The 26,302-nt window shown below is 31.7% G+C and overlaps 1 protein-coding gene across 1 annotated transcript in view; it reads left to right on the forward strand.

Moving 5' to 3' along the window:
• The window catches only part of LOC137930423 (uncharacterized), a 29,443-nt gene extending 19,527 nt beyond the window's left edge, over positions 1-9,916 (forward strand). The window contains exon 5 of the mRNA XM_068773664.1: positions 9,362-9,916. Within this exon, the coding sequence (XP_068629765.1) occupies positions 9,362-9,732 (371 nt within the window). The 3' untranslated portion in view covers positions 9,733-9,916. The remainder of the gene's footprint in view (positions 1-9,361) is intronic.
• The last annotated feature ends 16,386 nt before the right edge of the window (positions 9,917-26,302 follow it).

Genomic DNA, 26,302 nt, shown 5'->3' on the forward strand with positions numbered 1-26,302 from the left:
ATAGCGGGAGCCACAGTGTACGCGGGCGGACAGCGCAATCTTGCGAAATATTGAACCACACGCGGTCCGCCTTTGACACTGTTGCAAGATCTAACGCCGTCTATCTCTAAGCATTAAGATTAAAATAAAATATCATAGAACCTAGAGCGAGAGGAAAGAATGTAAAATTCTACTGGATAAAAGCACACGCGGGGACGGAGGGCAATGAAACGGTTGACCAGTTGACCAAAGACGCATGAGACATATAAGGGATGCCCCATAAATTGTTGAGCCACAGCATAAACTAGGATCGCTTTAGGAATTCAATAGGAGCTATGTGGAAGTTACGGCTTCGACGACGTGGCAAATTTTTCTTAAAGAAATATTGCATAATCAATGTTGGTGCTCCTCTTTCGTTTTCTTTGTTTCATTTTTATTCCTTGTTCCTTGAATAAAATCTTATGATGTTAAATCATGTTGAAATATTGTAAAATGCTGCAATCAAATTTCCCCGGTGAATTTTTATAAATTTCAACAGAGTCAAGGTATAACGTAGAGTTTTAAGAACAGTGAAAGCTTAATTGAATAAAAGTTAGTACGCCTGTGTACCTCAAGAAAAATGCGCGTGTTGCTTAAATAAATTAATTATAATACTATAATTTAAAAATAATAACATATTCTTAAAAAAAGTGAATCAGTTGAAGTGTTGTATTGTTTTGTTGAAAAAAATTATTCATTTCAGCATTAAAAAACATTTTGTAGCATTTATGAAATTATTCTTGTATTTTCGAATAAGTAGTAATAAGTACTTTTTTTTGGTTCGATTGTAGAGTTTATTTTTTGTGGCCATTTGTGTTACGACTTGAAAAGTTTTAGACACTTTAAAGTGCTAATGATACGTGACGTCCAAAGCTACTATCATTATTTGCCATTGCTATATGATTACTAATTTTCTGTTTCTTATTTACTTTTTTTTCACTGTAGCCGTTATTCGTTTTCTCGGACTGGCCAATTAACTCTTCTCTAGTAATAATGCATTGTTAGTGCCTTGAGGGTTATACCACCATAGAATGATGAATTATGGCATTGAAACCTAATCTGTCAGTTCGGGTCTTATTGTTAACAAGACAGTCGTTAAAAAATCCATGGAAGGGGGCTAAGAAAAAGGCTGGAATAAAAATGATGAGAACAAAACGAGTGACAGTAAACGATATATTCCAAAGGATTGGCAAATTGAAATAGTAGTGGGTTAGCTATAGAGCGAGGAGAACAAGTAGCCTTAAGATTCCGGAGTGGAGATCACAGTCAGAGTTGGGTAGTATGTCTACTTACAAGACGGATAGACGACTTTTTTAAAACTGTGCGAAAATGCTGCAGGTCACACCCAATCGGTCTTTTTTGATCTCTACGGGAGAGGCCCCTTTCCTTCATTAGACGTTCTACAGCTGATGACAATTATAGTGATGAATTATATTATGGTCTCTATAATAGGCGGGGCTAAATACATACTATCATGTGAATTTAAATATAAGTAAAGAGTGATATATAGATGCCAACTATACAATGGCATTTGACTTATATAACTGTAAATTAATACACTACACTTCTGGTGTAGTGTATTAATTTAAATAGCTGCATGCGTGCGGCGAAAGACCGGTCATCATGGCGATCTTTGAAGGAGATCTTTGTCTTGCAGTGGACGCCTACCAACCGACATGACGATAATCGTTACGAGACTTTTGATGTTAGATTAGAGGTAGCGTGGGTTTAGGTTTAAAAGGTGTTTTACTTTACTGGGCGTTATCTCATGCTTCAAGTAAAACGAAACTTCGGTGCTGAGAAATTTTTTTATATTGCTTCTTGTCACATTATTGTATAAATATACAAAGGTAATTTGATAAGTAGAGTGGTCAACCATATATTACACATTTTTGAAACTATCAGGTAATAATGTAACGCATAGCTTATCTTGTTACTTACCATAAAGAACTTTAAAGTGCTTTTTACTTTACGTAACGACCTCTTACGTGACCGCGTATCGGGTGAAGTTTTATAGGGTTTATTTGATATACGTGGTGACGTGTTAATGTAGCAAACACCATGAATAACGAGATTAATTAATTTTTTTATAGTAATGATTGTTAGTAACAGTAATAGTTGCAATACCTGGAGTTTCGCTGCCAGATCGAATCATAAATGAGAGAAGAATTTTAATGGAATCAGGCGTTACCTTGTAAAACTCTATCCTAAGTAAGAAAAGGAACAATATTTAGCCACTTCCGCACATGCAGTAGTAGTTGTGCAACAAAGCGCACCGCCCGCCAGCCCGCTGATAAATGCGTATGCGGCAAACAATGCGAATCACACAACTGCCACCGCCAAATCACTCAACACGTGTTTCACTCCTCCATGGGGCATCGTCAGAAGTTATGTTACACTGATTAGTGCCAAACACAGAGTCAAGAATTGCTCGTATAAAGTGTCAGTGGGCGGGGTACATTGCTCATAACAGATGACCGTTGGAGCGGAAAGGCGACCACGAGCAGGTAGATACGGGACGGGTCAGTCCTCTATAGGTGGACCGAAGACATAGTGAAGGTCACGGAAGTCGCTGGATGCGGACAGCGTCGTCGCCTTCTTCAGATGAAAAATAGAAGCACAATCACTGTAATAGAGATATAAGTTATTACAAGATAGAAATTTTTAAGAAATAGATAACAGTTAAGACCTTCATTAATTTATTCATGTTAATGTCCACTTATAATCATTTATAGAGATCACCTTTGTACATCATAAGATGTTTTCTAGAAGAGTCCAAATTAACAGATACTATAAACAAATTAAGCTCTAAAAGCCTTCCCCTCTTGAAATAGCCTATAATAAACCCAGACGAGCAATAACTATAACAATTTCCCTAAAATAATAGATGAGTAACCAATTTTCAAAGCTTTATTATTACATAAAAATCCTTATATATATATAAACTTTTTAAATTCATTACGTCAAATTTAGAGACGTTATAAGAGACTGTATTGTAAAATCGTAGACAGTGTACGATCGAGTTATCCATTTTATGAAGCCTAGACAAAGGTATAACAAGCCTAACTTTATTTCTAGAGCTAGCCTTTTGTACATCGCGATTTTTCTTATATTTACCAAAACTATTAAATGTGCAGACAAAATTATCATATACATCAACCCATGTATCATCATAGCTTTGCTAGATATTTCATGCAAAAATTACAACGTAATTTTTACCTTTCTCTTTATTATCAGAATTAAGACTAGATAGAACGATTCAAACTTGAAATACGATAACAGAAACTGTAGACTCTTCAACGGTTTCTGTTTTCATATTGAAATTGAGTGCAGGCCAACCTTGTTATAAAAAAAGTGTTTATTTAATTTATAAGACATCATATGCGGTAAGCTTATACAAGCAACTACTATTACTAAACTACTATAGAAAGCCTTGTTACAATTAATCACGAATATTATTGAGAATAAAATAAAGATACAAATCTTCAATTTATTAGGGGGACCGGAAAGTAATGTCGTTTCTGCCGACATGTTTTACAGAAAAACCGATTGTTTTTTACCGCTCCAGCATTGAAAATTTGTATACTAGATGACAAAAGTTTGGTTATTTTTTAGTTATTTAACTTAAGAAAGCGACATTACTTTCCGGTCTCTCCTATATATGGTTCGCTTAAAGAACAGGGCAATGTTTACTTATACAGGTAAAGCATTGTGCTAGGTCCCTAAGAATTAATAGTAGCTTTGATCACTTGTAAGGTAATGAAGTACTACGATTGTACTACAGGGTGTATGGTGACATTTATCCTATTTGCTGATAATTAATGTACAGAACATCGTATCAAAAAATCAGAGATAATTTGAATTGAGAATATAAATGAAGATGGATGAAGATTTGAATAATTTGAATGCAGAATAAAGCGTTTTAAAAATTTGGATGAACATATATTACAATGAAATATTATTTACTATCTGTCCTTGATTTGGTATGGCCAGATGTTATTAGCCTCTCGCATTTCAATAAAAAATACTAATGTATGGTATTTCAGAGTGATCACTTTACACAGGTTGATTGAAAATAAGTATAAGACCCAAATCTTTTGCTGACAAATGAGCTATATACATTCACCACATTGTTTATACATCTATAACCAACGACCGTATAAATTTTACCATTTTCCACTCTTTCGCTATTACACACTAATAACATCTTTAATCCATACTCTGCTATTGTTACGAATTTTAGTAAAAGTTTATAAATCTCACATGTAACCCAAGTATAAAGTGTAATTACTTCATGCATTCATTAAAAACTTTTCTATTTAAAAGTTTTCAGCTTCTTTATCTCCTTTAAGCATATGCTTGCTTTCTGAATACAACAAAGGAATTATAATGTATACAATATAAACTTTAACCTCAACAGATATTTTATCTGTATTCCCAGTTATTTGTACTTTAAAAACTTTTGACATTTCGTTGTATTTTAATAAAGGTATTCGTTAGGATAATTAGGTAATGCATGATTTTTCTAAGTGCATTAAAAATGTATTATGTAATTAAAAAGAATGTCATTAAAAATGTATATACTGTATGTAAAGGTCAAACAAATTAAGAGAGAAGACGATCTCAAATAAAAACTAACAGATTTTCTGTAATATTTCTAGTTACTTTAAGACATTCGTCGTATATATCGTCAATAGATATCTATTATATGAGGGATATACCGTAATCTACACGTTTGGCAGGCAGGTTGACGATAGCAGTGTGGTATTATATCACGCAAAGGACGCCGCTGCCCATTCTCTGGAAACTTGTTTGTAAGCAGTGGCAATCCTGAATAAGCAATGCACAAAGTGTGAATTTTTTGTAAGATTGTATCCCTGGAATTGAACCCGCGACCTGCGATCGCAAGTCTCAGTCCTCTGTTCGGTATGTTATGTTGGGCTACCACTGCTCTAACTTTAATGTATTAATTTTTTTTTTGCATTTACTAGCGATAGGTTCAATATTTAATGAAGTTACATTATCAGTGAATACAGTAATATAATAAAAAGAGGTGTCATAACAATAATAACAATAATTTAAAAACCATTACAAAATATTAAAATTAATATAACACATTAAGAGAAAATTGTAACGTAAATTCCAGTTTTTTACTGTCTTTTGTGTAATTCCATAAATTCAATTTAGTTATTTGATTTCGCATTTCAACAAAAAAATAATTAATGTAATTTTTTTACCAGTGATCACTTTATACAATGTGATTAAAATTACATATTGTTTGTATAAATAATACGTGCTTAATATCGTTGAAGTATATAGGCTTTTGTGTAATCTAGCTAGCCTGTGTCGTTTACACTTCGAAGTAAAGTGCAGAAGTCATCATATTAATCGTTTTCTCATTATTTAGGGTAGGTACGTTAAGGCCATGCTCTCCATTCGTCTCTGTCGAAACTTAATCTCATGTACATGACGCCGGTGAGGCAATACGATCATTTACTTCGCGTTTATTTTTACAGCAATAATCCCTTTTTATCGACTCAAAATATCAAATACTAAAACGTGCGTTTATACTATTTTAAAGTAGAATATCCGTTGTTAAAAAAGTAGTCCTCTTTAACTTTGTCCAAGTTTATGTCAAGTATTCACTCATGTCAAATGTTATATTTATTTATCGCAACTGTACGAATCTTATAGAAGAATACTCAATGACTCATCAAAATCCACTGAGTAAGAATTGAGACATCTTTTTACATTTATATAAATGAGATATAAGAGAGAGAGAGACAAGATCTTTGACGAGAATAATTCAATTAATATTAACGTGTCCTTTTTAAAGGAGGTATGATATATAATTTATCGTTTATAATAAAGATTATGTTTTTTTACGAAATTCTCTAGTTTAATGATAAAAAGTAAACTATTTATTTGAATAAGTTCTTCAGTAATTACTCAACTATTGTTAACTTAATTTTGTGATTATATATATAAATAAACTATTAATACAAAATAAAGATAATGTAATAATATTTTAACTGTAATGATCTATGACATACGACATTTCTTGTTTGATTACACCCAAAATACCTTTTTAGATTTTGATTGACTTCAATTTAGACAACTACGTTCTACACGATTTAGCTAAAAAGTGGTTTATTTACTAAGTGGTTTAATGACAAACGAATGTTGTTTTGAATAAATTTACCTAGCACATTTTCCTTTTTACACAACACATTTGTTTATTCATTTAATCTTATTTATTAAGATTAAGATTCGTAAAGGCAGAGAACGCTTGCTGTTCTTGTTTTAGCCGATAGAAGCCCAATGCAAGACATAGGCCTCCCCCAAAAGATCGCCACTACGACCGGACTTACACTGTCCGCATCCAATGATCTTAACTATGTCGTCGAAATAAAATAAAGTATGATCTAAATCAATAAATACTCTATTGTCATTAATCTCTAACGTGTCTAAGTTTATCATAATTTGTAAAGCAAAATATTTTTAAAGAATATAAATAAATTGTATGAAATGTAAGTGAAAAATGTGTTTCGATAATAATTTTTCTCAATTTCTATTAGAGCAGGGTACCAGTTAGTTTACTTTTTTACTCGGTAAAGCGTTTTAAGCACCGTATTATTTGCGCTTCTGCACACTGACGGGGCAAAAGCAAATATTTGTTAATTAGCGCAAACATCCCGGGCGCTGCACAATAAATTTGAGTACTTGCTGTGTGCCGCCTGAATTATGGATTGTAGCGTTAATAAATGAAATGTCAACAGGCAAATAATATTAATACAACAAATAATTTTTCAAAAGGAATTATAAATATATGCATTTCTTATTCATGTTAAAGTAATATCTAGATTACGGCTTAAAGAAGTTCTCATTTAAAGACATCCGTAAAATAATATAAGAAAAAGTATAATTATTTCTTTAGTTCCGATTGTTTTTATATTAAAAATTAAGGCAGTTGTTTTGATAGTTTTGTTTTAATGTAAAATCTAGCTTAATGGCCAAGAAAATTTCGCTTAAAAAGATTAATTAAATAATAATGGAATACGCATTAATGACAATAATTCTTTTCGTTGAAATTGCCTTCGTATTAAAAATCAGAATATCATTAAATTTATTTCTAAATTGTTTTTTTAAATTGATTTTTTATCGGAAACATTAAGTGCAGTAGATATTTAAAAATTATTTAAAATGATTGATAAATGGATAATAAAATAAATATCAATAAGTAAGTGAAAAGTATATCAGTGACAGTTTATCGTAAAGATAGATTAAGTAAGAAAGGGACTAATATATAGCTACTTCCGCTATGTAGCAGTAGTCGTGCAATAAAGTGCACTGCCTGCCAGCCCGTTGATAAATGCGCATGCGGCAACAATGCGCATTACACAACTACCACCGTTAAATCACTCAACACGTGTTTTACCCCTCCACGGGGCATCCTCAGGAGTAATGTTACACCGATATGTGCCAAACATCGAGTGATTTACCGGGCACTAATTTGTGTTTTTAATGCGCATTTATATGCGGGCTGGCGGGCGGTGCACTTTATTGCACAACTACTGCTACATAGCGGAAGTAGCTACATATTAGTCCTTTTCTTACTTAGGATAGACTTCCGCAAAGTAACGCCTGAATCCATTTGATAAAGATAGCTTGGCAAATAATTCGAATTCTTCTTATTTAAAAAGATTGATAAAGCATTGTATCTATAAGAATAAATAAAAGTCTTCTGAAAAATCATTTGTTTATTACAAATAAAGACAGTATTAAATTATCTTATGTGTCATTATAAAAAAATTCTCTCCAGTATTTTTATATACAAAACATAAAAAATGTATTTGTTTAATTCATGCCAACTTAAGTGTGCTAACGATAAAAAGAATAATTATAATGAACATCCATTACAATGGTGATACTAAGGACATTCACAAAGGGTGTTAATTCTTGCGACTAACGTAAAATGTTTGAATATAATTTTGCTTGGAGGTTCTATGTAATAAACTTAATTATAAGTAAACAGACTTTGGTAGATCTTGCAACCTTAATATATTTGAGAGAAATAAATTTATAAGGGTCAAGTTGCGTAATTATTAATAAGTTTATAATCACAATTGTTAACCATACAATGAATTGTAGATATGTAAGACAGTTATACATTTAAAAGTAAAGCCATCGGCCAAAATAAACAAAGTGATGTCGGAAAGAAGAAATAAGAAAAAGTGAACTGAATTTTCGATCCGCTATAATTTATTCACGGATTCCCGGGACGCAGCTGTACCGTCGACACAAAACGTTATATAAAAACATTCACGCTTCCGCTCACTCGAGGCATTGTACAAGTACCGACGGCAAATTAGTGTTACATAAATAATATGAACGTGAATGATAAATTTCATCATCTAATAGGCTTGCGTAATGTGTTTTGGGTATCTCTCGTAATAGTTCGTGTATATTTCTGAGTACAAGTACGATTGAAATACGTAGGGCTAAGTTGAGTTCGAAACGTAAATATAACATTGTAGACTTCCTACTGTTGGATTTTAATAAATAAAACTACACTTAGATAATCTAAGGTATTTCGTATATAATGTCGTCCATTTTTAACAATATACACAAACGACACTGTAATACAGTTGAATTTTGCTAAAGTTCGCGGTACCAAGTCGGATTAGCAACCGAATGCAAGCATGGGAATGTTATTCATTCTTTGCGCCCCTAGCGCACCCCATATCTGTACTACAGAAAAAAAGTTCTTGTTAATAGTCTAGATCCCGTTCATTCAGAAATACCACGCGTTCCACATTATGTAATATCTTATGAAAATGTAAAGCAAAGTGTTATCAACGGTCAGTTAATATTAATTCTTTGTTTCCTTTACGATTTCTTATATTCGTGTACCCAAATATATTATTTTACTTTATTCACATACAATTTAGAATCTAAGCTTCTTAGATTCGCATGCCGAACGTGAAAGTCTTGTAAACTAGTCATTACAGGAGTTATGTTTATTTTCATTTAATTGGAAATATCTGGATTTATGGAATTGGATTTTCTGGAGATTCTTGAATGTTATGTCTCGACTTAATTTATTTTAAAAAAGTGCATTTTTATAACAGTTAACAATACTTCGCGGTTCATAATAGTCGTATCTTCTATTTAAAAGCATTATTTAGAATTCAATGGTGATCAGTAGTCTCTTTCTGTTAAGATGACCTTTTGTTTTGCAATTTATTTTACGAAATATTTTATTTTTCCTTATTGTATGTCTTTTCCTTTATAACCTATACATGTATAAAAAAGGTACGCTACATTTTTCTATTTTTTACAGGCGGAGAATCGGATCACATATTCCATCTTCACGGATATAGTTTCTATGTGGTTGGAATACGAGAATTTAACACAAGCATTGAGAAGAATAAGATCAAAGACATGCACGAGAAGGGTACACTATTCACTTCTATGAATCTGATCGACCCTGTTATGAAAGACACGATAGTTATTCCAAAATACGGCGTGGTGGCTTTAAGGTTCCAAGCAGATAACCCAGGTTATTGGATGATGAGAGATGAGAGGTCTGCCCACTGGACGCGCGGCCTGGATTTCGTGATAAAAGTTGGCGATGAAAGAGATTTCGTGCAAGCTCCGGCGGATTTCCCCAAGTGCGGCTCTTACGTCGGTCCAGAATACTTTTTAATATGAAATTTTAATTACAACAGAACTAGTGAAATCGGTTACCAATACGTTCGAATTGCTTTAAGTGCTAATTGGACTTGTGATATTACACGAGAGTTTCTATATTCTAGCCATAACTGTTGTTTCAACATATTTTAATGAGTAATAACTATTATTGTTTTAAAGGGGCAATATTTATTTTAAGTGAGACTTAAGCGAAAAGGTCTGTATTTTTAGTTACTCTTTTAAGATCATTTACCTGGTGATTGGTTATAGATGTAAAAGCCTTAACGGGGTTAATACATAGCTCATTTGTAGTATAAATGAATTTATATAGTTCAAAAATATCACAATAGTTCCAGAAATAATAAATATTATTATAAAAATTTACATAAGAACATATTAAAATATTTTTTTTTTACAATCTGTTTATGCGGACTTTGTACTATCAAAAGTTATTGGCCTGACGCATTACAATGGAAAAAATATTAATGTAACATATTTCAGAGAGATCACTTTATATGGGGTGATTGGTAATAAGAGTATAAACTTTAAATCTCATTTGTCAACAAAAATGAGCTATACATTCACGCTTTTAACGATTTTACATGTATAATTACCAATGATTATTTTTACTTATGTAATATTTATCGTTACATATTTTTTAAGTTATTATTGTAATATGTATTAAATTTCAATTAAAAATGTTTGATATACATTATAAAATAAATATCTACGTGGGTTTGAAATTGATGTCCCTTAAGTTTAGACATGCGATGCGATAGTGATAAATTATGTGACATTTTTGAAGAATGGTCTCGTTTCGATAAAAATAAATGATGAAAGACGCCAGCTGCACTCCGAGGCTGACGTCCAAAATAGTGAAAGCGTTACAATAGATCTAAAGACTGTATTATTCTTGGTCATTGACATACTGTCGGTTCAAATAAAATGATCAAAATCATTAAGTCTTTAAATTTTTAAACCGTTATAAAACAGTATAGTACCTTTGGTACTTGAGTAAAAATATTTAAAAAAAAATTATTATTACAAAGGGTCTCGGTAAAAAATATATTCATATAACGATCAGAAGAAAAATTAAGAATAATAGGTGGTATTTTAGATTTAAAAAGACTGTTTACTGATAGTAAATTTATTTTTAAGACTAAGTATTCGTCGATGTGGCGATTGTTGCAGTCGTTAAGCAATAAATTTCTTATCTAAAGGCGTCATAGATAGCAAACTGACTGGATTAAATAAATATTACGAAAAGTGTAAAAAGGAAATAAAAGTTTGAAATCTAAAGGTAAAACTTTGAGTAACAAAACCCAGCGTAGCAGCGCATTGTAGTGGACAGGTCACGTATAGCGAGAATTGGTATGGTATTCAAAGACAGTGTGATTGGTTAGAGATGTTATGTTATGATGTAAAGTTTTAAAGTTTTTTGCTGACAAAAGTGCTATACATTCACACCTTTTAAGCTCTTCACCATGTATGTACTCAATTTTACTTTACCTCTATTCAAGTCATGTAAAGCAAAGTTCGACTAGTGAGTTCAGAGGACTTTTGTAGAAAAACATATGAAAGCGTATTAAAAACAATCAATATGTGTTTGTCGTTATAGTAAAAATATGATTTTAATGTATTGACCTATAACGGCATACCTAACTTCAAAGTTTATTATATCTATGAATAGGTATTGAAAGTAAAAAAAAATCATTTATAAATCATGCGAAAAAACCATGGCGTTTCATGTTAACATTATATAAGTGCAGCTATATAGTACATCTATACAGCAGTTGAAAGTATTTTCGGTTTACGGTCGCCGGCGAATGCTTATTGTGATTTTGACCTCTTTAGCGTATTTCATTCAAGTATCACCACTTATATTGATGACTAAAAAAGCATGATTGTACAAAATAAATGGAAAAAAAATTTACTTTCTAATGTTACTCTCGAGTAATAAGCAAATATGTATAAATAGTTCGGCAAGGTTTAAAATAAAAACTTTAAAATTATGGTTTTGAGTAACATTACAAACGGCATAAAATAATTAGTGTTTCTGCAACTTTAGTGCTCATAAGTTTCTACAATAAAATGTTCGTCACGATCGAAAATTTACTTTATCTAAGAAACCACAAATATATGTTCCGGAGAACGAATATGTTCAGAAAGCCTCCATTGCTAGATTTAAAAAAATTGTAAAAGAAGGTTGCGCGCTAAACGTTACTACACTGCAAATGATTTTTCAAAGATAATACACCTTAAAAATTTGTTTTTGCTTTTTTTTCAGGCAATGGAAGTTTCGTCTGAGAAAATATAATGTAAAGACACAAGAAAACCTTTGTTTTAACAGCACTGCTATAAGAAATAATGACTGTAACAAATAATGAAATTACAGTTTAAGCTTTGAATTAGTGAATCTTTAAAAAGCAAAAGCTTGCAAAAACTTAAATACACCTATTACCATAAATTCCTTTCATAGTAAAAAAAACACCTATTTCACATCACCCGGTGTAAAGTGATTGCTTTGAAATATGTTACATTAATTTATTTTTTATTTGAATGCGACAGTCCAAAAACTTCTGGTAGGGCATAATCTGTAAGGACAGATTAGTAAACCATAATGAATTTTAATACACAGTAGTACCAAATTTGAAAAACGCTTTTTCTTACGATTATCATTATATTTCATTTTTTAAGTTCATCATCTTCACATTAACTGAAAGCAAAGAGCAATCACCCATACGGGGTGATATAGAAAAGAAGTTGAAGTTGAATATATAGAAAAGAAGTTGCAATTATTTTTTGACCTTATTTTGGAAGTTTCGATCTATTAAAAATATTTATCAACAACTATGTCGTCTAGCTGTCACACGTTACAAAACAGTTTGCATTTGTTTCTTGAATAAGAATATTTTATGAATAACTGATTGTTTACAACAACGTTTTCGTTTAACTTGAACATTTTAGGAAACAATTTATTCGCATATCTGTGAATAAATTGGTTCAGTTTGTATGCAAATTACACTCGGAAGAGGTATCTGCAGGTTCAATATATATTTATTTCTAGAATATTGCTGTAATTTTTAATTTTGATTTTCGAAAATAATTTTGTCAGTCGGACGAGATTTAAATGAATTTATTTTTAATATGTTTTGATTCCGTCAACAACCATGTAAAATTTTTTTGTTATCAATGCCTTTACATAACATAATTGTATCGTAAACATGTGGATATACTCGTTATATGTTGAGAATTTATGGTTTATTGAAATGGTTACTGGAGAATTTCATTGAGTCTCTTAACATATTTTATGAGTAACATTTAATTACAGACCAACGGAAGCTGGATTCTTAGGCGTAAGTAATTACGTAATGTCACGGTAATGACTTCTTATGTTACGGTACGGAATACGGTAAAAGTATATTTTATAAGTATATATTATTTAGCTGAATTAATCATTGACTTACTTTTTATATTTAGAAAATTCTCTCACGATCCAACGATCATATGTAATTTCTTATAACCCTAAATAAGCAAAAAACAATAGACGGACATTCATGTTTAAAACACACATATAGACTTGTAATCTACGATTCTAAGTCATCTAGAAGTAATTGATAAAAATGTGTATAAATAATCGATAATATTGTGTACAACTAAACGCTGAATAAAGGTTCCTTGCAATCAGTCTCAGATAACTACGTTGTAATAGAGATACTTATGGAGGGTTTACTATATAGCCTAATAATAATAGCCACGCTTTGCAGGTGGATTTGATCGCAGTGTGGTATTATGATACGCAGAGGACGCTGCTGCCTATACTCTAGAAACTTGTTTGTGAATAGTAAAACATAATTAATGCACAAGGCGTGAATTATATAAGATTGCATCCCGGACATCGAAACCACGACATCCTATTGCAAGTTTTGTTCCTCTACCGCTGAGCTACCATTACTCTATGCGAATACGAAGGAACAAAAGTGTATAAGCAGTTTTTTTCTAATAAAAAACGTGAAAAGCTCTGGGATGTATAGATATATAAATATTTGATTATTAAAAGCTTTATACGATTCTTCAGTCAAATAATAAAAAAAATATTCTGTACAGTTAATTTTTTACTTTATTTCTTGTAATTGTTATTTTGTTAAATGAACATACTTCATCAAGAATAAAAGTATTTTAAAATTTAGCTAACTTTTGTATGGATGACAAATCATTTGACATTAGCGTAAAGGCAATAGCAGAACTTTTGCTTTGCTAATGCTTCTTGCGATTGAACAAAGTCAATACCTCTTTTGTTATTTTTTTTAAATTGTCATTGAAAGATCGAAATCTTTAATCGTGTTTAAGACTATTAGATATTGATCAACGATGTTCGATGTCTCAATTAAATATATCTAACGAATATCAACATATGGATTTAAATTTGTTTATAAAGGAGCAGATCTATAGATGAACGAAAGTAGCCGACATAGTCCAGCGGACTGGTAAGTTGACGTGGAATAGGTCAAGTCCTATAAGGTAGCTATAAGGTTCTGGAATAAGACAATGGTTCGGCAAGCTAAATGTCGCATGTCGATTCACGAAATGGATGGATGACCTAGTTAATGTCTTCGGAAAGCGCTGGATGCAGGTCAATTCCTGCTGGTTTTATTAAACATCTTTGGGGAGGCCTCTGTCCAAAAATGGACGTCCCACGAAAGTGAGTGATGATGATGTTTATAAAACGAATATATTTAATAATATATCTTTCATAAATTTTGAATTTCTACCTGTTTAAATTTTTTACAGTTCATATATACAGTACATTTATTACCCTGAGACGTTCATTTTAAAACGTAGTGACAGTTACTCGTTATGGCATTTAAGCGATTCATCTTCTCCATTGTTCAATAACGAGGCGTATACATTGAGCAATTTCCTCGATGCCCCGCCATAAACGGAACTTGTTTTAAAATATCATTTGACCAACTTTCACTTTTTGTACGGAGAGATCAGATCGTTCTGCGACCAGACGTCTGCAAATTCTGGAACGTCACACGTTTAATTAGTAGTTAGCGACTGGATTCTAATTATCGCATGTTGACACATCGTTTCTAATTTATATCGGTGATGACATAACTCTTTTGAACCTGTTGTCGATTATTTGGGTTTAAAATTGCCTTTTATAATGCATTTTCTGATAAAATTAACAGATATCCGCATGTATTTTAAGACGATAAATCTCATATATGTTTATTTATATCTTTCTATATTTGAGATACGTTTAATGTTTGACAAAAAGTTTTATTCTCGTGAAATTATTACTTGTTATGTTTATCAATACGTATATGATAACTTAGTTTTGGCATTAATTAATTTGAGCTTATGCCTATCTCTTAAATTATAGTTAAAAAGTTTTCTTGTAAAGTTTATTTTTGTAATAACGATATATGTTTTTCCACCTGTGTACCGACTTGTCACAATATTTCTGGAACTATAAGACTTAGAGACTTGCAATTTGAATTGGATTAAGAATTTTACGAAGTGTGTTATTCTAGAGGTGTTAAAGGGGTGCTCATTAAGTTAGCGAAGCAGGCGGGTGACAGCTAGTACTAACATGTGCTAGACTACTAACATGTATAAGGTTCTAGAGTGGAGACAACAGCCGGTCCGTGGTTGTTGTTAAAGGCAAATTGTTGTTAACAATGAAGATAAAGAAGTAAGCGGATCGTGTCATCAGACTGTGCAAACGCTAGGAATGAGAAGACGAAAGAAAAAGAAAGAGGGTAAGAAGAATAAAACTTTAAAGATACGAGCGATTTATTATACTCATGAATAGACTAAGTGTAATCAATAGGAACTTTTATGTCGTAGTCATAGACCATCCACAATCGAAAAAAGATTTACAATACAACTGGTTTGATGCGACTTGTGTCCAGCGTTTTCCGACTACCTTGAAGATACCTTATAACATGGTGACTTATAACTTTCTGATACACACCATTTAGTTATATTTTCCGATGCTAAAAATAAATAATGTTGATGCTTTTCCAGGTTAGAAAAAAGCGACCTGTAAATTGCCATCCGAAATACATATGTTTTAATTATTGTCACCACGAAAACTAAGCACGCACTTGTGATTTATAATTGACAATACAAGACGCACCGGAAATTGTAATTGTTACATACTTTTTTTTATCAAACCTTCTTCTGCAAAGTATTAAAAAGCTTAATAAAAAGTAAAATAAATCGGTAAAGTCTTTCTTAAGCTATGGATTGATCGGGGTAAACAGGGATTAATTTTTATGTATTTAAAATATTTAAATTTCGGTTCTAATTATATACTCGATGCCATTTATTGATTAAAGAACAAGCCAGGAAGTCGCTGAATGCGGGTAGCGCAAAACTGTCATTGTGGTGATCTTTGTGAAAGGCTCATGCCTAGCAATGGACTTCCATAGGTTGACATAATAATGATTAAAGATGATTAGAGAACAATATCAAATTAAAAGAATCAATTTACTCAAGCCTATGTAATTCACTTCCGACTTATACCATTTAAGGTTACGACTGCTTTGTGTGTAAAAAATAAAAGGAAAAGTGAGCTCGCATTTGTTTAGTAAATCCTAACATAACGCACTGCTGTGGCTTTGCGCCTTTTGAATTACGTCAAAGCTTCCAGCGTAACACGCTCGTTATAAGCTGATATTTCGCCAAACGTTTTCAGCACGTCGTCTGTACGAGACTGCGAGTTCTCCTTTTGTCTTGGCTTAGTTCCAATCCGCTTCCACGTACTCGCGGATTGCGTGGTATTGTGTTGTCGCGCTTTGGTAGCGTAAACCGCCTGACATTTTGTTTTGCTGCTAAATTAAAGTCAGGGATAATTTAAAGTCATGTAAAAATAAATGTTTGCTTTATGAAATTTCACTATTCAAAGCTACACAACGTACTACAAATAAAGAAAGATGGACAAATGTGTTGCGAAGCGCAATATTTGAGAATCGTTTCTCTAACTCGGCTAATATAGTTTCATATTACCGTCGAGGAACAAGAAATATTTTTATAAAACGGAAAAACACTTTACAAACCTCAATGTAAATTTATTGTTTGATATCCACAAAATAAATAAAGGATTTTTCAAGAAGAATTTAATTTTTAACACATCGAATGATTTAACAGAATGGTGTTACAAATCAAATAGCTACCAAAAATGTTAATGAATTAATTTTAAATGACTTTTCCGTGTATCTCATTTAAGTAAGTACAGCAGTAATGTAATAATAACAATAATTAATTGGCTACTCCGATCGTGCGAATTACACCACAGGATTACCTTTGAAGTTATCTTAAAGAGTTTATACAGAGCCATCTACATTGACAGCAAACGAAAAAAAGAAATAATATAAAATGAAACAGATACGGAATATTGCTAATACTAATTGTAATTTTCTTAAAAAATAGAATTTTTCAAATTTCACGACGGACCTATCGTAGTAGTAATGAAAATTTCTAAAATAAATATATTTTACATTTAATTGCCTTATATTTTTCATCCAAATATACAAATTAAAGAATTGTGATATAAATTTTATTTATACTTTACATTTTAAATACAAAGCTTTCGTTGTAAAAATTTTTATGGTATACACATATTTATATAGTGCAATCGGTTGTAGACGACCAACTTCATTGTTCTTTATTAACCAATTCCATCCAAAGCTTTGCTGGAAGATTTTGATTTTTTCGTTAAGACCGCTTATTGTATTTAATTTTTTAGGCTGTTACCTGTGCTCTTTTTGCACGTTTATTGATGTTCTATAAAAAGTAAATAACTAAACAATTATTTAATATAAGAAAATTTATCATTTAAATTTTAGTGTCGACAGTACGATACGAAAAAATGAAGTATGACTACTTAATATATAAATACTTGTTAATAATTATATCAATTCCGCTATTGAGCCATTAAATTAATTTTTCGGTGTACATAAATTATTAACAATACATACTCAAGTAATTTTAGGTAGTATTTCTCAAGTATTTTTGAAAAAGAGTAACAGAAATTACACAACTTTTACTTCATGCCATGTTACTACAAAGATGTTTGTACATCTTCTTATGTTGGTGTTCCTCGAAAGCAAACGAATTATTTCGCTCCGTTGATTTAATACCCATAGCAAGTGGAATATCTTAATGGATGTTCATGATACCCAGCATCTGAGGAGAGAACAAGGTTATATGGGATTCTTACTCACTAAAATCCTCTCAATGGTCGTATTTTGCGCGTTGTGAGGGACTCCAATAGGTTCGTTAGGTACTTTTTTATAATTCTAAAGTCTCCTGCGCTGTGCTATTCTGGATAGCCTGTACCGGAGAATGCGTTGTTCACGCTATCCTTGAAATGCTCGTGGTGCTAACAAGTTGTTTCAAGACCCCGTCAAACCATCACCCGCCATCAACCATCAGAGTCGTTGAAACCAGTAGCAGTTTAAAAACCAGTATCCATATAACCAGCTTAAACTGTTTAAACACCTTCACTTTTAACACTCGGGAATTGAAGGCCCTGTCTCTGGTTGGGGAACATTATTCTCCGGAGAGCCGTTACAAGGCGCGCCTTTGCGCTACCTTCTTCTGTACCTTTATCATCATTACGTCCAAATATGACGAAGGTATCTTCAAGAAAAGAATCATTAAGTCAAATGAGCATGATGTTTTAACAACGAAAACTGTATGTAAAATTAGTTCAATAATTTAAAATTGACGACTGACAATACGTAGTATTTAGTTTTTTTAAATAACATTGTTTGCGTGACCCGTGGGTTGATGGACGTCAATCACCGTTGGGTAAACAATGACCTGCTTTGTATCAATAATGATAGATGCTTATTTGCCTATCTGTTGCTGACAAGTTTGTCAACTTTTACATTGAACAATCAGCACATTAGAAAGTTAATACAAACAGTGTTGGTTCTTTTATATAATCAAATCACACAATCACAAACATAAAATAATATTAGTTTATACTTATGCATTCTGTTATGCGCAGCGGACTGAAAAGATTTTTTTTTATATATAGTTTTGTTCCTACTGAATAATGGCAGTTTGAAAGTGGAATGATATTTTAATAACCGATGTTGATTTAATAAGGGTAGAGGCTTGATCGAGACGGACTCGAGAAGTGGTTTTAGACTCAACTGTGACTAAACGAATATTGACTTAGACGGCACGGACTCTGGATTCTACAGGTGATTGGTTACTGTTGTAAAAACTTTAAAGCGGTAAACGTATAACTCATTTGCAGTCAATTAATGTATGGTACATCTAACCTCAATCAAAGGTTTCAGTAATAATAAATAAATTAACGATAATTCAGAAAGAATTTTTTTGTTTATTATCTGTCCCTATAGACTTTGCACTGCCAGAACTTATTGGCCAGTCGCATTCCTGTAGAAAAAAAAAAGTAATGTTAAATATTTCAGAGTGATTAATTTGTACAGGTTGGTTTGAAATAGGCGAAAAATCTTCAAAGGTTTTTGCTGACAAATGAGCTATACATTCTTCCGTCTAATGCTTTAATACCTATAAACAATCATCCTGAAGATAAATAATAAAGGGTGGATACGACAGATAATCGAATCACGTATGCAAATTTGTAAGGATAGTTCATTCGTAAGAATGTAACAGTTCTCTTTTATATTGTTAGAATAAATTAACATTTTGTTGCAAGTTAGATACTTAATTGGTTTTTTGGGCAATATTTAATTTTTATAATCATATATTTTTTACTAGTTTTTCGTATTTTATGATTACCTTATGTTTAGATTAATTATTAGAGTTTGGGAATATTATGCAAAAGAGACGATGACTTGTAAGTTGTTTTAACATATTATTTTTAATATATTTTGTGAAATTCATATTTGCTTAAGCAAAACAAAATTATTTTCATAATTTCTTAGTTACATACACTTTTATTTTAAGAATATATGTTTACTTAGATCCGAGATATGCATTAAAAGTGAAAGGAAGCATAATTAAACCATTCACAGAAGGTTGTAACAATAGAAAGCAAGTGAAAATTAAGAAATAAAACATTGAACACGTTTGATTTTTTCTTATAAAATTGTTAATATGCCTTGTTTAGTTAAAAATTGACGCTGATTACTCGGCTTCCCAATCTGCTGAAAAGGATCAGTCAGAAATCCAACAGTTGGGTTTTTTAAATCAAATTTAACAATTTTTGATGTGTAAATTATAATATCAACCCTGTAAATGAATCACAAACCAAGGTCCACACATTTTGAACTACTAAAAAGTCTCGAATGTAATAATAACATTTATTTTGAAATATTATTTTAATTACGTTTTTCACACTAAAAAAAGTCAAAAATATTTTGTGGAACTTTATATGCTTACATTTAGACCCACGAAGGAATTGTTAATTTTTTGAATATGACATTTAGGCGGTACAAGTTTATTCTTATTTCTGGTGTTTATTGCGTACTTTTAAATAAGGTATAAAATTTTGGCGCCTAAATATATAATTCGCCTAAGTGTAATTATTAAATATGTATGTGAAGCAACTGTTAGAATGCCATTATTTTTATTAACTTTTTTTAGGAATCTCTAGCATTTAAGTAGTAAATAGCGCACACAGTTTTTTATTAAATAAATAAAGCACTAATTTCGGCAACACTGCCTCATAATAAAATAATATTTTTATGAATCCGTGGTCTTCACTTCAACTAGCTGATCCACTGGGCTATGATAGTTACCATCGTTTTTTTACGGATGTCCTTATTTGTGATTCGATGGCGTAGAGAAATCCCGAGCATAGCCCTCTCCGTGGTCCGTTGAGCGACTGACATATACGTACCCTATACATATGAAACAATATATCTATAAATTAAACATTATCATTAAAAACATTATGTATACGTTATGTATACGAATTATGCGTAAAATGAAAAAAAGCTTGTGTTAGTTGTTATTTTTTTCTGATGAATTCAAGTGTTAATGCTGAACTCTGTTGACAAAAGATTTATTTAGATTTAAATAACAAATAAAGAATACGCCGTTTGCATGACTTGCGTATGGAAGTTCGTAAGTGATTAGTGGCGTGCGATAGGCCACTTCCGTTACAGATACGCTAGCATAAGGCCCCTATTGAGGATTAATACAGTTAGCCTCGGCCTCATAATCATACCTGTTACGTGAAAATGGGTCAATTCGGTCTACAATACACCATATTTTAACAGTTTAGTATACTATTATCCCATTTACGTCTATAAACTAAAAAATATACAGATAAACTAATAACGTACCGGTCAACATTTTTAAAAAGCTATTTCCAATCCCCCTGCGCCTCCCTATATGTAGGGTTGTATCGGTAGTGTTGGTCCGATGTGATAATATATTTTTTTTAATGTACTACTTTCTGTCTAACACCACATGTTGTATATTATGTATAATATTATAAGAGACGATGCGCAACAATTTGCTAATGCTTATTTTTTAATAAATAACTGTAACTAATAAACCTACGAATTTTTAAATATATAACGTGGAGGACTTTTTATATCATAATAAAGATTAAGAATTAATTGCTCTACTAATTGTATTAAGTGACCACAAAAGCTAAGCTAAGTTTTAAGTAAAAGGATGACATTATAGTTGAGCTAGATCTGATGCTTGTTTTGATAAAATTCATTTTCATTCATACACTCTTCAGACATATTTGCTGCATTACATTCAGATGCACACAAGTCGCAGCAAACGATTCATTCAATTCAATAATATTGAATATAATTATATAAAAAATTATATTGAAGCTATGTCCGAATAATGATTGAAGAGGAACACTGGTAAAGCAAACATACGTCTAGTGCCTAGGTGTTTAAATTCAGAAATGGTAGTCTCTTCTCTTTGTCATTATAAAATGGCCTTAATAATGAATAGCCTCCTATTACTAAGTACTTGAAATTCATCAAAAACAAGGTATGCAGGGACTAAATCGAAATTTTCTTTTCAAAACCATCTTCAAGAAAGCTCTCTGTATTCTTTCAAAGTCAAGCGGGTGCGATGTCGCTACTTCGTCCAAAGCTTATATGCAATACAAGAGGATAGATTGATACAAGGTTAAATGTTTTTTAAACCTTTAGGCCTAGCTGTATAACGAAGTATTCTGAAAAATAAATAATTCTTTAATAATAACCATAGATTTAAAAACGAGCTTTTTTAAAATTTACGAAATGACATAAATCAATAAAATTGAACTGATTAAACAATGTTTAATTATAACAGAAAATTTATTCTTATGATTCAAAGCTAATCTCTTATTCATAAACTGCAAACTCTTGCTATGAAGATACTGGTGTTACGAAGCAGTACTTTATATATTTTAACTTCATGCTTATCGAGCGAGTTAAAATTTTATCTTTTTAAAATAGTAACTCCATTCATTATGAATGGTATTCCGTAATATGAAGTAGATAAAAACGCGAGGAGATTCTGACGTTTCACAAGAGAGCCGGTTAGACTATTCACCCGCTCGCGTAATGAATAGCTGTTTTAAATATTAATTTGATTAAATGCATTTTTCTTAGAAATAAATTGAAAAAGTACAATGAAGTAATCCAAATTCAGAAGTATAGGAGCTTTTATAAATGTACATTGTATCAAATGCTTGAAATGTTTTGTTAAATATTAAATTTAGATTGTTGTAGAGTAAGAATGTTAAAACTTGACGAAATAATTTGTACAGATATAGTTGAACAAAAAAGACTTTATTTATAATAAAATCTTATTTGCCTAATCTTATCTAAAATTGTGTCATGTATGATCTGGTCTCTTATGTAAGTTGTTATTGAAGTCTCTCAATGGGGTTTTTATATCCTGAAAAGTATAAAGAGTGCCTGAAAATAGGTGTAAAATCTTCAAAGTGGTGAATGTATAGCTCATTTGTCTTTAAGCTTTACTTTTACCACCTATTTCCAATCGACAGCTTAATATATCACGAAATGATTATATTGTCACAATGGGATGAACGCAAATATTTTATCCTACTCAAGAAGAAAATTTTTACAATTTTTGATTTTTACGCTACATTTTAATTTTTAAAAAAAATTAAAATCGACGTTTCTTACTGAATTTAAAAACATTTTTCACAAGACGTTGCAGAAAGCAGAAAATCTAATTAAAGTTATCTAATTTACAGTTTCTTTTAAATGCATTGCTGCAGCACATTCATTTACTATTATAGTGTACATATTTAATAGTGTAACGAATAAAAAGTTTTACTCTCTGCTTTTTTAATTTATGTTCTAGTGTAAAATAAGACCACAATAAATCAAATACCAATGTTGTATTTCTGGAAAACTACTGATCGTAAATTTTATTTATGCATTGACAAACTTCTTTAGTTCTAACTTTAAATAGTTATCACTTAATGATTTATTTAGTTCGCCTAGTTCGATTATATTTTTTAATTATTATGCCAGTAATCGGATGCGTTTTATTTATTCGAGACGTAATCAAATTTTTAACCGAGTACGTGACAGTACTATTTTAAAGATAAAACATTTTTGAATTAAAACCATGAATCATTATTACTCTCTTTACTTTTTTGCTACAAGTTATTATTACTACAGATTTGGATAAATTTTGGAACACGAAAATATTCTTTTATTTTTTTTTGCAATTACAAGACTGTACACAACTTTTAACAATCTTTATTAAATTAAAGAGTTTAAAAAAAAACTTAGGAAACATCAAATTTCATTGGGTAATAAAATTTTGATCTGGTGACTGACTATAAGCGGATGTTTTTTGCGGAGTACGTCAGGGTTAAGGGTGGTTTGCAGCAAAGCTACTCCCTTTTGACAGAAATCTATATCCCTTCAAGCAGCTTCTGGATGTCATGTCTCTTTACGCATTTGGCATAATTTTTCGTTGTGAGACTTTAGGCAGCTAGCATAATAATAACAATACTATACTTAGATTGAGGAGATCCCTATATAAACGGAAATACCATACATAACCCAGCGAATTAACATCTTGAAGGTGTAAGAGGGAAGCCACACATCGCTCAAAACTGATGGCTGCAAGGGCCGTAAGGTTCTTGATTGGAGACCACAGATCGGCAAGCACATAGATGTCCACGCGTAAGGTGCTCTGACCGATGCGGGGAATATCCCGCAGGTCATATTGAAAATCTACCCGGAAGGACTCTGTCCAGTAGTGAACATTGTTTGGCTGAAATGATAATAGAGATGACGATGAATGTCTGCTCTGAGAGTTTAAGGTACTTAAATTATTAATAAAATTATTAATAATTATTTGCTAATAATTTCAACGCAAAATCGTTTAACATTTGTGTATATCTTCGAATTAGGTTAATTTTAACAAAACGTAGATTAGAAACTAGATATTGTTAACTTATCAGCTTAATTTATTTGTATTGTAAAATTATCTTTGCGGTAAACAAATTTAATGCTGGCAATGATTCGCTCCGTTTTGACAAATGTTCTTTAACGTCACGGTAACAAACGACGCCGAGGGGAAATTTCGCTTATCTTCTTCAATGATCTTTCGTGCAACGATGCTCTGTATATCCAACTTTTTATTTTATAAAAGACAACGGTCGCATGGACGTCAATCGGTAAATCCCATGGGAGTTTTCAAACATACAAACACTTGTATCTACAATTGTAGTGTATGAGGGGATACAAAATCAATGCAAGTAACAATGTTTTACAAAATCAAAAAGAGTCTCTCTCTCTTGTTAAAAGGAAGTAATTTACAAAGAAATCATTACGTAAAGCGTGCTTAATGTCTTTGACTTTAATAAAATATCGTAAATTATGTAACATCTGACTTACTTAAAATTTAATTAAAATATCAGATGTGCCTATTTAAATAATTAATTTTTATTTATTGATTCGTTGGATTTACAACCTGTACACAAAAAGGTTAAGACAAAAATAAAAATCAGGCCCCCGGTTCCTAACAATTCCGCTCTTCCTGTCGGGGATAGTAGCCATAGCAAAGTGTATATCTTGGTCTTCCTAATGACTTTACTTGACTCTCTTCTTTCTTGAATTGAGGTTTGTATGTGCCTCAGTTGGGGCAGATGGTGTATGCAATTCTTCGCCAACGCGGATGGTCTTGAACCTCGCGTTTATATGTTTTCACGTTTTCCCTATTTGTTCCGCCTGCAATTATAGTCCGTCACTAGGGGTAGCTAGGACCATTACTTTTGCATTTTCCTTGAGGATCTTGTATTGGTTTTGCCTCGGTATTTAGTGGCTCCACGTGGAACTTTTGGCCTATCTGATGATTTGCTGGTCGATCGGGGACTCATCTGGCAGCGGTGCACAATACATGTATACAAGATAAACCAAAATATTCTTTAAGATGCATCATGCATCATGCATCTTTATCTTATCTGAGATGGACATTATTGTGAGTTCTTTTGCCTAATGAAAAACATTATAGCTAAGCTAAAATGAATGCAACTAACTGTTCCGAACTGTAATATTCTTTTCCATTTATGTTAAATATCCTCCTGCGAAGCGACTCATAGGCGAAACGCTTCAATGAGGTATATGTATATATTACAAAAAGATGTAACAGAAAAACGTCTTTGTCGATGCCGTTAAAACGTAACAGTTACGTGATACAACTAACTGAGCTGTAGTGTCGTAATTATCAGTGACTTTTGATTAGCTTTGTGGTCTAGAGTGACGCAAAGGTGTGGCCTTTCTCTTTTTACATCAACTTAAGTTATTTTTACTTATTTAGTCATTATAAACGTTTGATCATATAGGAAAATCATAAATTACAATTTTATAAACTAGCAAAGTACAAATCTTAAATTATATTATAATACTTATTGATATTTGGTTATAGTACGATAACGGCTTTTAGCGTTGTTATTGATTGACAATTATTTTACATTTTTCTTTTATTTCAGTGATTGCGTTAAAATTTACTAAAACATCTGTACGTGCGTGTATATGTTATGGAAAGAATAGGAAGTCTAAGACGAAAGGAGTTTCAGTGTCACTCATAATTTTTGTTTTAATTCTAGACAGGATTAGTTGTTGGTTTTCATTGTTATATTCTAAATTTAAACAATTGCGACTGATTTTTAAGAACGAACTCTTTCTATTGTATTTTAAAAACCATTATATTACGATATATAAATGGTATAAATAACTGGCACAGTTTTATTTCTTATGTATTACTTATACTTATGTATAGGTTATAATGATGTCATTAATAATTCTTATGCACTTTTGTGCATTACCGAAATAGGCACCGCAAAAGTACGTATTTTCATTGGCAACTTTTTACAAAAAAGGTCTAAAGTCAGTCAGTCAAAGGATTGTATGAAAACACAGTTGCCCAATACAGAGCTGTTTTATGTATTTAAGATATTTCTTGCCATCACTGGACTACGCTGACTAAAGTGCTACTGAAACTGTTGTTTCGCGCTATAGTAGGGCGCCGCGCTGAGGGCGAAGCAGATAGGGCATGATCGTCGCTTGTGCGAGCATTGAAGGCGGACTGTCGAAACGGAGTGGCCGATACTCTCCTTTCCTATTGTCGC

This window comes from Battus philenor, unplaced genomic scaffold (assembly GCF_028537555.1).
Source record: "Battus philenor isolate CCGP_79_NKW_IND1 unplaced genomic scaffold, ilBatPhil1.0.hap1 SCAF_6, whole genome shotgun sequence".
NCBI classification, from domain to species: Eukaryota; Metazoa; Arthropoda; class Insecta; order Lepidoptera; family Papilionidae; genus Battus; species Battus philenor.